The sequence below is a fragment of the Pristis pectinata genome, chromosome 1 (genome assembly GCF_009764475.1).
Source record: "Pristis pectinata isolate sPriPec2 chromosome 1, sPriPec2.1.pri, whole genome shotgun sequence".
In the NCBI taxonomy this organism is placed as follows: domain Eukaryota; kingdom Metazoa; phylum Chordata; class Chondrichthyes; order Rhinopristiformes; family Pristidae; genus Pristis; species Pristis pectinata.
The window spans coordinates 17,360,581-17,377,275 of NC_067405.1; the positions used below are offsets into that span (position 1 = coordinate 17,360,581).

The 16,695-nt window shown below is 43.0% G+C and overlaps 1 protein-coding gene across 3 annotated transcripts in view; it reads right to left on the bottom strand.

Moving 5' to 3' along the window:
• tfcp2l1 (transcription factor CP2-like 1) overlaps nucleotides 1-3,831 on the bottom strand; it is a 40,247-nt gene extending 36,416 nt beyond the window's left edge. Inside the window, exons 1-2 of one of the 3 annotated variants that reach the window (XM_052026606.1) lie at nucleotides 3,587-3,830; nucleotides 102-253 (exon numbers count right to left, since the gene is read on the bottom strand). In XM_052026606.1, the coding sequence (XP_051882566.1) occupies nucleotides 102-253; nucleotides 3,587-3,654 (220 nt within the window). In that variant the 5' untranslated portion in view covers nucleotides 3,655-3,830. Of the gene's footprint in view, nucleotides 1-101; nucleotides 254-3,586 lie in introns of those variants that run through there. The other 2 variants (XM_052026468.1, XM_052026536.1) reach the window with 2 other exon arrangements.
• Nucleotides 3,832-16,695: the final 12,864 nt, after the last annotated feature.

Sequence of the window (16,695 nt, forward strand, 5' to 3'; positions counted from 1 at the left end):
CCACAGCAGGAAATAGCTTGGTTATAGAGAGCCAACATGAAAGGAAAGATGAGGGAGAGGTGGATAAAAAAAAATCAATAGTAAATGCTCAGTATTGATACCTTGGTTGAGATAGGTCAAAGTTTCTTCATGCAGTTTGACAGCTGGAGAGGTGGCTGCACAAAGCACATACTGGAATGGGAGCAGCTTGGCATCAGTTCTTGGTGAGGGATTTGACTCCTCATGTTTAAAAACTGGCAATGCAAGGACATCACTGAAATGGAACAAAAACATTTTTATCAAACAAAACAATTAATCACTCAAAGCCTAATCAACCAAGTACATCCAATTTTTCACATTGTATTCAACATTCAAAGATAAAGATCATTTCACACTTTTGCCTCATCACCATCAGCTGATTTCCACAACCAAAGCCTGATGCAAAAGGAGGAGAATAATAAAGAGAGGTGATTTGAGGGGAAAGTTTTATTTTACGCAAAGTGTGGTTGGCGCCAGAAGAGTTGCGACACCTGCACATTCTCAGTAACGCAAAAAGATGCATTTCACTGTGTATTTCGACATACTATGACTAATAAATAAGTATCTTATATCTGGAAGTTGCAGCCAGAGGTGGCGGCAGAGTCAGGTATAACCACTACATTTAAGGGACATTTAGTCAGGCACACCAATAGGCAAGGCATAGAGGGATACGGCCCTAATGTGGGCAAATGGGATTAGTGGAGACGAGCAAAAAGGTCAGCATGGATATGGTGGGCCGAAGGGCCTGTCTCTGTACTGTACAACTCTATGACACTGAGAATCTACTTGGTGATATCACTCTTGTTTGACTTCCTGGATATAGGCAACTTTTTTTTACATTTGAAGTATTTCACGGTGCTAAGCTGACATACTGGCAAGGAGTGATCGACATTTCATCAAAAATGGTTTATCCCACTTTCTTGTTGTTGGCATAAATGTCGTCTAGTGGCACCGACTTAATGTCAGACATCCTGTTGTTAGTGTTGCTATATGCTAATGCACCAGATCCACTTTGACCGAAATTCTTAGATACTTTTAAGAAGCATTCAATTATGTACATAAACACTCAAATATTAAATCTTGAATATTCAAATGTAAATTTGCTATTCTGTTAAATCACAGAATAAATCTGCCTCATAATGCACACCACAAAAAATGACAAAAACGACAACATTGTGACAAATATTTTAATAGGTTACTGCAGAAAATAGAAGTTCATGCTATAGGAGATAACATTCTGACACAGATGGAAGCCTGGTTGGCCAACAGAAAATAGAGCAGAGGTATAAATGGGTCTTTGGTGCGAGATATAACAAGTGGTGAATGGTGCTGGGGTCTCGACATTTGTACAATGACTTGGATGAAGGCACTGAAGGTATGGTTGGTAAATTTGCTGATAGCATAAAGGTAGGAAAGTAACTTGTGAAGAGGACACACAGGAGACTACAAGGGGATATAGATAGATAAGTGAATGGGTAAAGATCTGACAATTGGGAGTATAATGAGGGAAAATATAAAATTGTCCTAAATTTAGAGGGATTTGGACTTCCCAATGCATGAATTGCAAAAGGCTAGTTTGTGCATACAGCAAGAACTTGGGAAAGATGACAGAATATGATTGGTTATTATGAGGGGAATGAAATACAAAAGTAGGGAGTTTACACTTCCTACAGAGGTAGGGAGTTATGTAGGGCATTGGCGAGACCACATGCAGACTACTGTGACAGAACTAGTTTCTTATTTAAAGAAGGATATTAATGTATTGGTAGTTCAGAGAAGCTTTTCTAGTCTATTACAAGGAATGGACCGGTTGTCTTGAGGAAAATATGGACAGATGAGGCTCGTAGTTTGGAAAAGTGAGAGAGGACTTGAGTGAAACAAAATCCTGAGGGGTCTTGAAAGGGTTGATGTGAAGAGGATGTTTCCTTATGTGGAAGGATCTACAACTAGGGGCCACTAGGGACTCATCCATTTAAGACAAAATTAAGGTAAATGTTCTTTCTCTCAAACTGCAGAGAGACTTTGGAACTCACTCCCTCAGAAGAGTGAGCAGACTCCTTGAATATTTTTAAGGCAGAGGTAGATAGATTCCTGATAAGCAAGGGGATGAACGCCAACTGTAAACAGACAGGAATGCAGAGTTACAGTCAGATCACACACCATCTCAATACATGGTGGAGCAACCATAGGCTGGTCTTACTCCTAATCTGTATGTTTGTGTGCCTTTTCTAATCTTCCCTTACTTTTGCATTCTTGGGCATTTTCCATCCCTATCAAAAGAAGCTAAATCCCATGAAGATCACTATTCAATTCTCCAATAATAGTGGTGTCAAAAGTGACTCATTCTCCCATGATCCAACTAAAATTAATGTGTTTGACCCCTGGAGAAACTCAGGGTAAAACAAAATCAAGGGTACATTATTTATACACACTTCTTGGCCAAATAGCAGAGTATCTTTCCAAGGTAATGGAAACATTTCAACTGTACCTTAAATTTGTCAAAGCAGGAAAGAAAAGGAAATGAGAAATAAAACAGAAAATGGTAGAAACACTCACCAGGCAGTATCTGAGAAACTTGAGAGGTCACCTTTCTACAGGTGCTACCTAAAATATCATTTCCAGTATTTTCTGTTTTTATTTCAGGCTTTCAGCACCTGTTTTTAAATTTTAACTTTCGAGAAGGGACAACCAGTTAGCAAGTGTCTGCGCCAGCCTTAGGAAGCGCTGGGTCTCCGATGCCTTAGCTATTGTTTCAATTCATGAAAGAACCTTGTTGGAGCTGACATCAAGCTTCTCTGGGAAGTGGACAGAGGGGGGGAAAAAGGCAACGCAATTCTGACTCGGTATGTGTTCGGACTGCGTTGGAGCAAATATGCCCTTCAGAAAACACCAGGCGCTTTCTGGAGAGAGTTTGGAGCAATGAAAGAATTAGAGAAGCGACATTGTGAATTGAAGGGTTGGACTCGGTTTTCAGTTGCTAACAGCGTATTCCTTTCCTCATCTCTCCCCATGGGAGCACAAACTTCATGAACACAGCCCAGAGCCACACAAAATACAGGCGCAAATAACATGAATGCAATATTATCAGTACAGACGCTTCCTGGACAATACAATGACTCGTAATTTGTACAGGCAATAGTTTGCAACGTTTAGTTACTCAATCACGATTTTAAAAAAAATATTTAAACATAACCAATACAAATATTTTCGCCAACTCGACCGTTCCAATACTTTTTATATCTCTACAACTTTATTTACATCAGGCCACCGCTTGAAATACTTTAGAAAGCGCCTGACTAATTTAGCAGCCACTCAACCCCAAGTAGAAACTATGCCAGGAAATGTAAATAAGATATAAAAGTTGCAATGGCATTTCACTTCAAACGTCCAAATAATCTCACCATTCACCCCCGCAGCTTGCCCCGCACTATACATTTAAACGCAATCCCTGAAATTATTTTCCTTCCCTAGTTTCACATTTTAAAGGTCCAAGGGGTTGTTTTTAAACTTGCACTGAGTTTGTCTCCTGCCTTTCCGACTGTAATCATACTTTTTCGGGGCCACTCACCGGAGGTAGCTGTTGGTGTTGTGTTGCTGGTGGTGATAATGCTCGGGCTGGGTGTGCCAAAACAACATGGTAGTTATCTCCACACAAGACGGCCGAGACGAGAACAACTCTGCAAATTAACACCACCCCGAGTCACAACCCAACGCCCTCGGGAGCCTCTTATATTCCCCAAGTGACGTCAGGGTCATCTCACTTACAGCAACCGACCCACCGCTGGTAAACCTGCCAACGCCTTAGCTATTGCCTCAAATATCACCGACCTTCTAATTTTTCACCTTTCGATTGCAGTGAGATTGCGCACTTCAAAAAAACGTGTTTAGGTGAGGAGCCGTGTCTCGTCAGGACCGGAGTTGTCCGGATTGCCGGGAGGGGAAGGTGTGGAGATTCCAGGAGCCGGTCTCGAACACGGTGAGCAGCGGGGAGGTGAAGTGGTGGGCGAGCCCCGAGGTTTACCAAGGTCACCCCCAATCCCTCATAACCCTGTCCGACCTCACAAAATGCACCAGTTTGCACTTTCCGTGTGCAACAACTCAGTGCCAAGAAAAATCCTAGGTTTACATTTCAAAACGCAAAACAGGAGAAAAAGCATGTGATCGAAACTCCGGAACACCAGCAGGGAAGCCGGCGTCCTTTCTGATGGGAGGTTAACTCTCTCTCCACGGCTGCTGCCTGACCCACTGAGTTTTTCCAACATTTTCTGATTTTAGAGTCACGGAGGTGCATAGCGCAGAAACAGGCCCTTCGGCCCTCCACGTCTATGCCGACCTTTTGCCCATCTCCACTAATCCCATTTGCCCGCATTAAGACCACATCCCTCTATGCCTTGCCTATTTAAATGCCTTTCTAAATGCCAAGTCATTGTTTTTTAATTCCACCACTTCCTCTAGCAGCAAGTTAGAGATACCAACCACAACTTTTGTAAGAAAAACACTTTCTCTCAAATCTTCTTTAAAGCTCCTTCCCCTCACCTTAAACCTGTGACCTTTTGTTTTTGATACCACTCCCATGGGGAAAAAATATATCTTCACCATTTACCCTATCCACGTCTTTCATAATCTTACTGCGTACTTCTATCAGGTCACCCTTCACTCAAGTATAAGTAAATACAGCCTATCCAATCTTTCCCCATAATAAAGTTCTCCAATCCAGGCAACATCCTGATGAATCTCCTCTGCACTCTCCAGTACAACCACATCCTTCCTATAGTGTGGTGATCAGAACTGCACTCAATTCTCCAACCAGTGTTTTGTAAATTTGCAACATAATATCCCAGCTTTTATGTTCTCGGCCTGACCCAGGAAGGCAAGCATGCCATATGCCTTCTTCACCACCCTATCCACCTGCATTGCCACTTTCACTGAACTATTGAGTTGGAGCACATGGTCTCTCTCTCCATCAAAATTCCTTAGTGCCCTACCATTCAATGTATATGTCCTACCCATATTTGACCACAAAATGCAGAAGCTTGCACTTGTTGGAATTAAATTCTATCTGCAATGCTTCACCCAGTTTTCCATCTGATCTATATTGTGCTGTATTCTCAACCTTCCTCACTATCCACAACACCACCAATTTTTGTGTCATCCATATTCCTCCTACATTCACATCCAAGTCATTGACGTATGTCACAAACAGCAAAGGTCCCAGCACTGGTCCCCACGGTACACCACTGGTCACAGACTTCCAATTAGAAAAACATCATCCCACCACTAACGTCTGCTTCCTATCACCAAGGCAATTTTGGATCCAATTAGCCAGCTCACCTTAGATGACATGTGCCTTAATCTTTTGGACAAGTCTACCATGTGGGACCTTGTCGAACATCTTATTGAAGTCCATATAGACCAACATCTACCACCCTGCCTTCATCAATCTCCTTGGTCACCTTCTCAAAACACTCATATTAGTGACACAGGACTTGCCCCTCAGAAGGCCATGCTGACTCTGCCTAATCAGTCCCTGTCTTTCTAAATGAACATAAATCCCATCCCTTATGAGTTTCTCCAGTAATGTCCCTGCCATGGGCACAAGGCTCATTGGCATGTAGTTAGCTGGATTATCCCTGCTGTTCTTCTTAAGTAAAGGAACAACATTAGCTATTTTGACCTGGTTTATATTAATTAACCATTAGTGTGTGTCCATGAAAACCCAACAGGAGGGTGACAGAGGTCCAATCTGCAAACAACTTTCCCCTCTGTGTGCATCATCTTGGCTGGTTGCATACTTCCATTTTTATGAATAAAAACTTCAGCTCGGAAAAAGCATCAAGCCAGGAACATACAAACTCCATCATCAATTCACCATCCAGGAGTTCAACAGGTTTTCCAGTTGATGCAGCAATTCACATGCATTTCTTCCAATCAAGTGTACTGCATTTGGTGTCTTTGACATTGGAGAAACTAACCACAGATTGAGTGAACATTTTGCCGAGAACACACATTTAGAGTGTGCATTCAGTCCACAAGGGTGACCCTGAGCTTTCAGTTCCCTGCCACTTTAATTTTCCGTCCCACTGCCTGTCTGTCTAACCTCTTGCTCTGTGTGGACCCCAAGATCCCTCTGGTCCTCCACACTGCTAAGAGTGTTGCCATTAACCTTGTATTCTGCCTTCAAATTCAATCTCCCAATGTGTATCACTTCACACTTATCCAGGTTGAACTCCATCTGCCCAGCTATGCATTCTATCAATATCCTGTTGTAATATACAGCAAACTTCTACACTATCCATAACACCACCAACCTTTGTATCATCAGCAAACTCACTAACCCACCCTTCCACATCCTCATCCAAGTCATTTATAAAAATCACAAAGAGCAGGGGTCCTAGAACAGATCCCTGTGGAACACCACTGGTTACCAACCTCCAGGCAGAAAACGTTCCATCTACCACCACCCTCTGTCTTCTATGACTGAGCCAATTCTGAATCCACACAGCCAAGTTTCCCTGGATCCCATGCCTCCTGACTTTCTGAATGAGTATTCCATGAGGAACCTTATCAAACGCCTTACTAAAATCCATGCACACCACATCCATTGCTCTATCTTCATCAATGTGCTTTGTCACATCCTCAAAGAATTCAATCAGACTCGTGAGGCATGACCTGCCCCTCACAAAGCCATGCTGACTGTCCCTAATCAGCCTATGCTTCTCCAAATGCCCATAAATCCTGTCTCTGTGAATCTTCTCCAGTAATTTGCCCGCCACTGAAGTAAGACTCGCTGGTCTGTAATTCCCAGGGTTATCCCTACTCCCTTTCTTGAACAAAGGAACAACATTTGCCACTCTCCAATCATCTGGCACTACTCCTGTGCCCAGTAAGAACTCAAAGATTATCGCCAAAGGCACAGCAATTTCTTCTCTCCCTTCCTGTAATCACCTTGGATATATCCCATCCAGCCTGGTAATATCTATCCTAATGTTTTTCAAGAGCTCCAGCACATCCTCTTTCCTCACGTCGACATGCTCTAGCATTTCAGCCTGTTGTACGCCATCATCACAATCGTCAAGGTCTCTCTCACTGGTGAATACTGAAGCACAGTATTCATTCAGGAGCTCCCCTACCTCTTCTGACTCCAGGCACATGTTCCTTCTTTTACCCCTGATCAGTCCTACTCTCACTCTGGTCATCCTCCTATTCTTCATATATGTGTAGAATGCCTTGCGGTTACCTTGATCCTATTTGCCAAGGACTTCTCATGCCCCCCTTCTAGCTCTCCTAAGTCCATTCTTAAGCTCCCTCCTGGCTACCTTGTAACTCTCCAGAGCCCTGTCTGATCCATGCTTTCTAAACCTCAGGTAAGCTTCTTTCTTCCTCTTTACAAGATATTCTACATCTCTTGTCAACCACGGTTCCTTCACTCTACCATCCTTACCCTGCCTCAATGGGACAAACCTATCCAGAATCCCATGCAAGTACTCCCTAAACAACCTTCACATTTCTGCTGTGCACTTCCCCAAGAACATCTGTTCCCAATTTACGATCCCAAGTTCCTGCCTAATAGCATAATAATTCCCCTTCCCCCAGTTAAATACTTCCCCATATCATCTGCTCCTATCCCTCTCCAAGGCTATGGTAAAGGTCAAGGAGTTATGGTCACTATCTCCAAAATGCTCTCCCACCGAGAGATCTGAAACCTGATCAGGCTCATTGCCTAGTACCAGGTCCAGAATAGCCTTACCTCCAGTCGGCCTGTCCACATACTGTGTCAGGAACCCTTCCTGGACACACCTAACAAGCTCCGCCCCTTCTATCCCCTCTACACTAAGGAGGTGCCAATCAATATCAGAGAAGTTGAAATCAGCCATGACAACAACCCTGTTATTTTTGAACCTCTCCAAAATCTGCTTCCTGATCTGCACCTCAGTGTCTCTGCTGCTATTAGGGGGTCTGTAGAAAACTCCCAAGAGTGATCGCTCCCTTCCTATTTCTGACTTACACCCACACTGACTCAGTGGACGATCCCTCCAGGACATCTTCCCTTTCTACAGCTGTGACACTGTCCCTGATCAGCAAAGCTACGCCCCCACCTCTTTTACCTCCGTCCCTGTCCCTTTTGAAATATCTAAACCCTAGAATATCCAGCAGCCATTCCTGCCCTTGTGACAGCTAAGTCTCTGTAATGGCCACTATCTCATAGTTCCATGTATATACCTATGCTTTAAGTTCATTACCCTTGTTCCTGATACTTCTCGCATTAGACACACATCAGCTCATCCACTGACTGCAATTTTGCCCTTACAACTGCCTATCCTTCCTCACAGTCTTTCTACACTCTGCATTTACTTGTACACTAAATGCACCAACCTCTAACCTACCACTCTGGTTCCCATCCCCCTGCCAAACTAGTTTAAACCCTTCCCAACAGTTCTAGCAAACCTGCCTGCAAGAATATTGGTCCCCCTCTAGTTCAGGTATAACCCATCCCTTTTGTACAGGTCGTACCTTCCCCGGAAGAGATCCCAATGACTCCCAAGAAATCTCAACAAATCTGAAACCCTGCCAGCTGCACCAACTCCTCAGCAACGCATTCATCTGCCAAATCATCCTGTTCTTACCCTCACTGGCACGTGGCACAGACAGCAATCCAGAGATTACTACCCTTGAGGTCCTGCTTTTCACCTTCCTACCTAACTCCTTATATTCCCTTTTCAGGACCTCATCTCCTTTTCTATCTCTGTCATTGGTACCAATATGTACCACGACCTCTGGCTGTTCAGCCTTCTCCTGAGAATGCTGTGGACCCGATCCGAGACGTCCCTGACCCTGGTACCCGGAAGGCAACATACCATTTGGGAGTCTCTTTCACATCCACAGGATCTCCTGTCTGCCCCCCTTACTATGGAATCCCCTATCACTACCACTCTCCTCTTCTCCCCCCTTCCCTTCTGCACCACACGACCAGGCTCAGTGCCAGAGACCTGGTCACTGCAGCTTTCCGCTAGTAGGTCTTCCCCCTGGTATGTCTTACCCCCCAACAGTATCCAAAGCAGTGTACCTGTTATTGAGGGGAACAGCCACAGGGGTACTCTGCACTACCTGCCTATTCTCCGTCGTTCTTCTGTCATCCAGCTGCCTGCCTCCTTCAGATTAGGAGTGACTGCCTCCCTGTAGCTCTTATCTATGAAGTCCTCGTTATCCCGTAGGAGCCGAAGGTCATCCAGCTGCAGCTCCAGTTCCCTAACATGGTCTGTAAGGAGCTGCAGCTGGATGCACCTCGTGCAGATGTAGTTATCAGGGAAACTGGATGTCTCCCAGAACTCCCACATCTCACAAACTGAACACACCAGTGACCCTGGAGCCATTCTCACTACTCTGGCCTGGCACTAAAGGAAACACCACAGCAATAAAGAAAGAAATTTATCAGAGACTTACCTTCGCCTCTTCTCACCGAAGCCTCTTGAGCCAAAGCCTCAGCTCCCCACTCTAACACTGGTCCACGCACACAATGGCTGCTCCCAAAATGGCCGCTCCGCTTATACCTGCCTTCCCTTTATTTGCTGATGTTAATAAGCCAATCACTGGTAACAATTTGCAAATGTACCTTGTTTAGATTCTTGCGAGGTGTAACTCACAAACACGCGCACAGAGACTCACCTCTTTTCAAAGGTCCTGCTCCAAATCTCGATCAGGTCGATAGGATTGCGCAGGTCGATAGGGTTGTTAAGAATACGTATGGTGTGTTGGCCTTCATTCGTTGAGGTACTGAGTTCAAGATCCGCGAGCTAATGTTGTAGCTCTATAGAACTCTGGTTAGACCACATTTGGAGTATTGTGTTCAGTTCTGTTTGCCTCATTATAGGAAGGATGTGGAAGCTTTAGAGAGGGCACAGAGGAGATTTACCAGGATGTTTCCTGGATTGGAGAGTGTGTCTTATGAGGATAGGTTGAGCGAGCTAGGGCTTTTCTCTTTGGAGAGGAGGATGAGAGGTGACTTGATAGAGGTGTACAAGATGATAAGAGGCATAGATCGAGTGGACAATCAGAGACTTTTTCCCAGGGCGACAATGGCTAACACGAGGGGACATAAATTTAAGGTGATTGGAGGAAGATATAAGGGGGATGTCAGAGGTTAGTTATTTTACACAGAGAGTGGTGGGTGCGTGGAATGCACTGTCAGCAGAGGTTGTGGGGGCAGATACATTAGGGACATTTAAGAGACTCTTAGATAGCCACATGAATGATAGAGAAATGGAGGGCTATGTGGGAGGGAAGGGTTAGATAGATCTGCTCTCAGGATAAAATGTCAGCACAACATCGTGGGCCGAAAGGCCTGTACTGTGCTTTAATGTCCTATGTTAAAACAAGGCTCAAACCAAACCTGATGAACAACACCTTATTTGTTGGGCGTGTTGCCACCTTCTGGAGACAATACTGAAGTCCACAATTTCAAATAACTCACTTTCTCTGTATCAGAACTGGTAATTTCTGCTGTAAGCCATCCGTCTTTGATATTGGCTGCTTTTCTCTCACCATTAGCATAATCTGACCTTCTAGACATTCCTGACAGCCCAGCATTTCATATCATTTAATATCTCTTTGCTTGTATTATTATCCTGTAACTGGCTCCATTAACTCATGACCAGATGACGACTGATCCCTCAGCAACCCTGGCCTCACCATGTCACAGATGTTGCCTTTGTCCACTCCACCTCTCCCCTTACCTTCTCTGCAACTTCAAACTAACGTGTTTTTCTCTCTTTCCTTGTTCTGATGTAGGATCTCTGACCTGAAACGTTAATGCTGAAACTCTTTCCACAGATGTTGTCTGACCTCCATAGTACTTCCACCATTCTGTTTTTATTTCAGATTTTCAGCATCTGCAATTTTCAATACTTACCGGCATTTCATTACATGACCAATGCTGCGGTCATTTTCCATTAACCTGATCATTTTTCAAAGTCACGGGACATTGACACAAAGCACAAAATTTTTTTTTTCATAGTTTAATTATCAGCTTTAGACACCAATCTCCTCTGCAGATCACTAGGTACATAGAATAGAACACTACAGCACGGTACAGGCCCTTCGGCCCACAATGTTGTGCCGACACTTTATCCTGCTCTAAGTACTGGGTTCAAGTCATGCTCCAGAGATACGACCGTAAAAAAAATTACCTCACTAGTAATTCCAATACAGTGCTGAGGGAGCGCCTTACTGGCAGGCGGATAGCTCTTCACAACTGACATTAACCAAAGATCCTGGCTGTTCTCTCAAGTGAACAGAAAAAATTATGTTTAAGTATTATTATTTCTGGTTACCTGCCTGATATTTATCCCCTTCAATCTTGGTTGCTTGGAAGAATAAGAGGTCTCATTGTAACTTACAAGATCCTTAAATAACTTGGCAGATGAGATGGAGGGAGGATGTTTCCCCTGAGGAGTATAAGGCTGGGGCAGTTTGAGAATATTGGGTAGGCTCTTTATGAAATTGGTAATTATTTTCACATGTACCAACATACAGTGGAAAATGTTGTTTTGCATGCCATCCATACAGATCATTTCATCACATCAGTGCATTGAGGCAGTTACAGAGAAAGTGCAGTGCAGGTAGACGATAAGGTGCGAGGTAGACTGTGAGGTCAAGAGTCCATGTTATCATACTAGGGGACCATCATAACAGTCTTATAACAGTGAGATAGAAGCTGTCCTTAAGTCCAGTGGTGTCTGCTTTCAGGCTTTTATATCTTCTGCCTGATGGGAGGGGGGACAAAAGGAGAGAATGTCCATGGTGGGTGGGGTCTTTGAGAATGTTGGCTGCTTTGCTGAGGCAGTAAGAAGTGTAGAGTCCATTGAGGAGAGGCTGGTTTCCCTGATGTGCTGCGTGCACAACTGTCTGCAATTTCTTGCAGTCTTAGGCAAAGCAGTTGCCAGACCAAGCCGTGATGCATCCTGATAGGATGCTTTCTATGGCACATCTATAAAAATTGGTGAGGGTCAAACTGAGATGAGGAGACACTCGTTCATTCAGAGGATGGTGAACCTTTGGAACTCTGTCCTGTACAGGATTGGAAATTGAGGTGTTATGTTCATTCAAAACAGGGATCGACAGATTTCTGGGCATAAAGAAAATTTAGGGTTAAGGGGATACTGCTGGAAACGGCCACTATGCTAGAAGATCAGCCATGATATTGCAGAGCAGGCTCAAAAGGCCGCATAGTATACTCTTGCTCTTATTTCTTATCTACGTTTCCAAGGAGAATGACCACAGCTTCTTCAATAAATAGCTATAATCCCGGACCCTCACCATCAAGGACATGCCCTCTTCTTGTTACTACCATCGGGGAGGGGGTGCAGGAGCCTGAAGACCCACACTCAACATTTTAGGAACAGCTTCTTCCCCTCCAGCATCAGATTTCTGAAGGATGTGTGAACCCATGATACTATCTCGTTATTCCTCTTTTGCACTATTTATTTATTTTTATAAATTATAGTAATTTTTATGTCTAGCACTGTACTGCTGCGGCAAAACAACAAATTTCATGACATATGTCAGTGATAATAAACCTGATTCTGATTTTCCTGGAATCATTCTAGGGAAATGATGATACAACACTTACACTTGTAATATCCTGTTATCTCTTGCACATGCCACCTATCATGCCCTAGAATTATGGCAGGTAGAACAGCAACAGAAATAAATACATTCATTTCAATCAGAACGTAAACTGCTTGAAGAACTGATGCAGGATTTCAACCCAAAACGTCAACCATCACTTTGCCTCCACAGATGCTGCCTGTCCCACTGAGTTCTTCCAACAGTTTACCTTTTGATCCCGATTCCAGCATCTAGAGTCGCTTGTGTCTCTGAAATAATTTGGATGTTTCTTTTTAATTAATGGTGAACTATTCATTTAACCTGCACCCTGCACATAGAAGCTACAGATATTAAAATAAATATTATGTATCTATTCACATGTAACAAAAAAGCATCATAAGATGCAGAAAAATTTAGACATCATTTATTCACTTCCCCGTCTTCCAAATAAAACTCATATTTTCACAAATGCTGCCTGAGTGTTTCCAACATTTTGTTTATATTTCACACTTACAGAAAACTCTTTGATCTAAACCAACACAATCTCACCTAAGACTAATCTGTAGTTTAGCCTATTTTCATAATGAATGCCTCTATTTACCGAAAACTACCTTTACAATTTGCAAGACTGCTGCTTTTATTACATCTTGGTGACACTTAAGTTATTTAACGGTTAAAGTTAAACAAGCCAATTTATTTTTATCCAAAAATTGTTCTGTGATTATTTCAGTCTGCTTTTTGTTAAATGGTGATACTTTTTGAATGAAAATAAAATAAACAAGGAAGTATGCAATTCAGATCATGATGGATTGATTAAGGATGTGAGAATCAGCAATATTTAGGAGGAATTCTTCCAGCAGGTGTGTCAGTGGAAAAGACAATTCAAGATGACTTCAATGTAATCTGAATGGAAAAACACGATTTGGAGACTCACACAGGCATTTAGTAACACACATAAACAGGGTCCCTCTCCTACCAGATGCAGCCACTGCAAAGGCATTGTGGAGAAGGGCCACAGTCTAGGGTCCTGCTACCACTGGACAGAGGAGCTGGGTTGTGTGTAGGAGTCTATCAAATACTCCGTGGGTGTATTGTTTAAGAGGAAATATGAGTGGTGTTAATGCATTGTAAGAACATGTAAGGGTTTGACGGCACGATGAATGTAAAAAAAAGTTTGTATTGTATTTCCTGTATACATTTTTATGAATTAGGTATGTTTTTGAAATTAAAAAAAAGCAGTGAACTACAACCACTGGGTTAATGGCTGGCCACGGCTGGTTCCAAAGTCCGACCACATTGTGTCACTGTCACCTAATGATTAGTGAGTTAAAGGTGGTGGTGGCTAAGCAAGCTGTCTGAAACCAGTATTATCACATTTCCTTTTTTTTGTTTCAGCACACAGAGTAAGTTTAAAATATCTTTCTGTTCATTTAAAACATGCTGGAAGGGTAAACTGTATGAACAGAGATAGGATGAGCTGGATATTCCACTTCTGAAAGCGGTCCAGTTTCATCGTTCTAACAATAGGTCTTCAACAGAATAACATAGCGTAAAGTCTAATTGCAGAACATCAGCACTGAGATGAGAGCCTCAGAGGCCCTATCCAAGTCAGGAGACTAACGTTAAGTAAGAACACTGTTTGAACAAAGCCTCTAACTGGGTTTCAGCGACAGATTGCATCAATACAACCTCTTCCATTTCCATCAACCACCCCCTAAGCCATCCGTGCAAGAATCTGCAGTTACCACATTGGCCTCATTAGGCACCTCAGAACCCACAAAAATGGACTGGAAGCAAGTCACCCTCAGGATTATCTGAGAAGATTATCAGGCTCATCATGGAAAGTAAAAAAAAAGCAAAATTCCAATAGCTCATCAAGTTTATCCAATAACAATAGATGCCATTTACCCAGTTTAACAACACACTTCACAGGAGTGCCATTAAACAAAAATATATTGATAAAGTCACATAAGCACAACCTGTTCAAAGAGGTAGGTTTTAAGGCACAATTCAAAAGGAGGTTTAAAAAAAAGCAGCAAGGCAAAGAGGTTGAGGGAAGGAATTCTAGACCTTAAGGACTTGACAGCTCGATGTACAGCCACCAGTGAAGAGATTAAATCTGGCTACTAATCAATAACAAACCCACACATAAATCAGAAAGACTCCAATTTTAAAAATCCAGACAAGATCGGTATTCCAATACTGAAGAAGCAGACACTATGGCCGGTCTTGTCTGGTCTTTTGCCTCACAACCAGAAGGTTTTGGATTGAATCCTTACTCCAGCAATGACTAAAGGGTGGCACAGTGGCGCAGCTACTCACAGCACAGAGATCCGGGTTCAATCCTGACCTTGGGTGCTCTCTGTGTTGAGCTGAGATGTTCTGCTTGTGACCACGTGGGTTTCCTCCCACGTCCCAAAGAAGTGTGGGTTGGTAGGTTAATTGGCTACTGTAAATTGCCTCTTGTATATAGGTGAGCAGTAGAGTCTGGCTGGAGATTATAGGAATGAGGGGAGAATAAAAAATGGGATGAATGTAGGATGAATGTAAATGAGTGATTGATGGTCAGCATGGACTCTGTAGGCAAAAGGTCTATTTCCTTACTGTTTTTCTCTTGACTCTCTAATTTTGTTGCAGCTCTTAATTACAAATTGCACTATTGAATAAGGCCAGTCATTAAATCAAGGTCCTACTCAACTTTAAAACAGGCAAAACTAAACTCTCAAGGGATGACTCAGAGGAAAGCAGGGAGCAGGCAATGATAGAAGCAAAATATTCTCGTAATTCTGAAATTACACAAAAGTAGAAGATCTTTTCTTTCGATTGAGGATGACTTGCTTTTACTCTAACTCTATGGATTCTAAAGTGGCTGATGAAGCCAATGTGGGAACGACAATCTCTCCCGCAGATGGGACAGGAAGGGAGATAGCACGTGAGGTAGTCCACTCCTCATAGGGCTTTTTTGTGCTCCCAATGCATGAAGTTCTCGAAACCATCGCAAATGGTCCTTCTCCGCTCTGAGGAGGAAAAGAATGGCCAAGCATTCCAAGAGTCCTTCCAGTGAATTTGGAGGATTTTGCAGAACACTAGTGGCATTTTTCAGTGCCTTGAGGTACCTGCTGTAGGTAGTCCAGGTCTCAAAAACGTTCAACAGAAAATGGTGGAAACACTTGGCAGGTCAGACAGCATCTGTGAAGAGAAACAGAGCTAACGTTTCAGGTTGAGGACCCTTTCCAACCTGAAACTGAAACCACCACCCCCACCTCTTTTTAGGTGAACTATTTCAAGCATCTTTTATTTTTGTTTCATATTTTCAATATTCATAGTTTTTTTGATTTGTTTTTACTCAGAAGCACATAGGAGAGCAGCATTCACCATTGCCCAGTAGACTGTGTGTTTTGTGTCAAGTCTGAGATTTTACTGGCACATTGAGGATGATATTGAACTTCACCAATGGTGTCTGTCTTTGCTGAGAAGTGGCTCCCAAGATACAAGAAGTGATCCACACTTTCCACAGTCTCACCGTGAACATTTATCGTTGGAAGGCAGTGTCACGTAGCAGGGACAGGTTAGTAGAGGACCTTTATTTTGCAGATGTTGATGTCAAGGCCGAAACTCTCATCCACCACAGCTCATCCACTGACCTTTCCTTTTGCCTGTTTTCCCAGTCCAGTCCAGGTAAAGCAATTACAAAGATGAATTTGTTTAAAAAGTGCCACCACTACTGCACCCCCCCCCCCCACTCCCTTTGGGCCAGAGGTGTTCACCTTCAAACCGTAGCTGGAATTCTACCATGTTGTGATCACAACTCCCTTGAGGATCCTTAACTGCAGAATCTCTTACTAATTCCTGCCTTGTTCCACCTGACCAAATCTAAAATAGCTTGTTCTCAGGTAGTTTCTGTAACATATTGCTCTGAGAAACAATCCCTGATCCACTCTGCAAATTTCTTATCCACAGTACCCTTGCAGTCCAAATCCTTGTGTAGATTAAAATCAGCAATTGCAGTTCCCTTCTGACATGCTCTTGATATTTTCCCATTTCTAATTTGTTCTATCTTGTCACATATTCTGA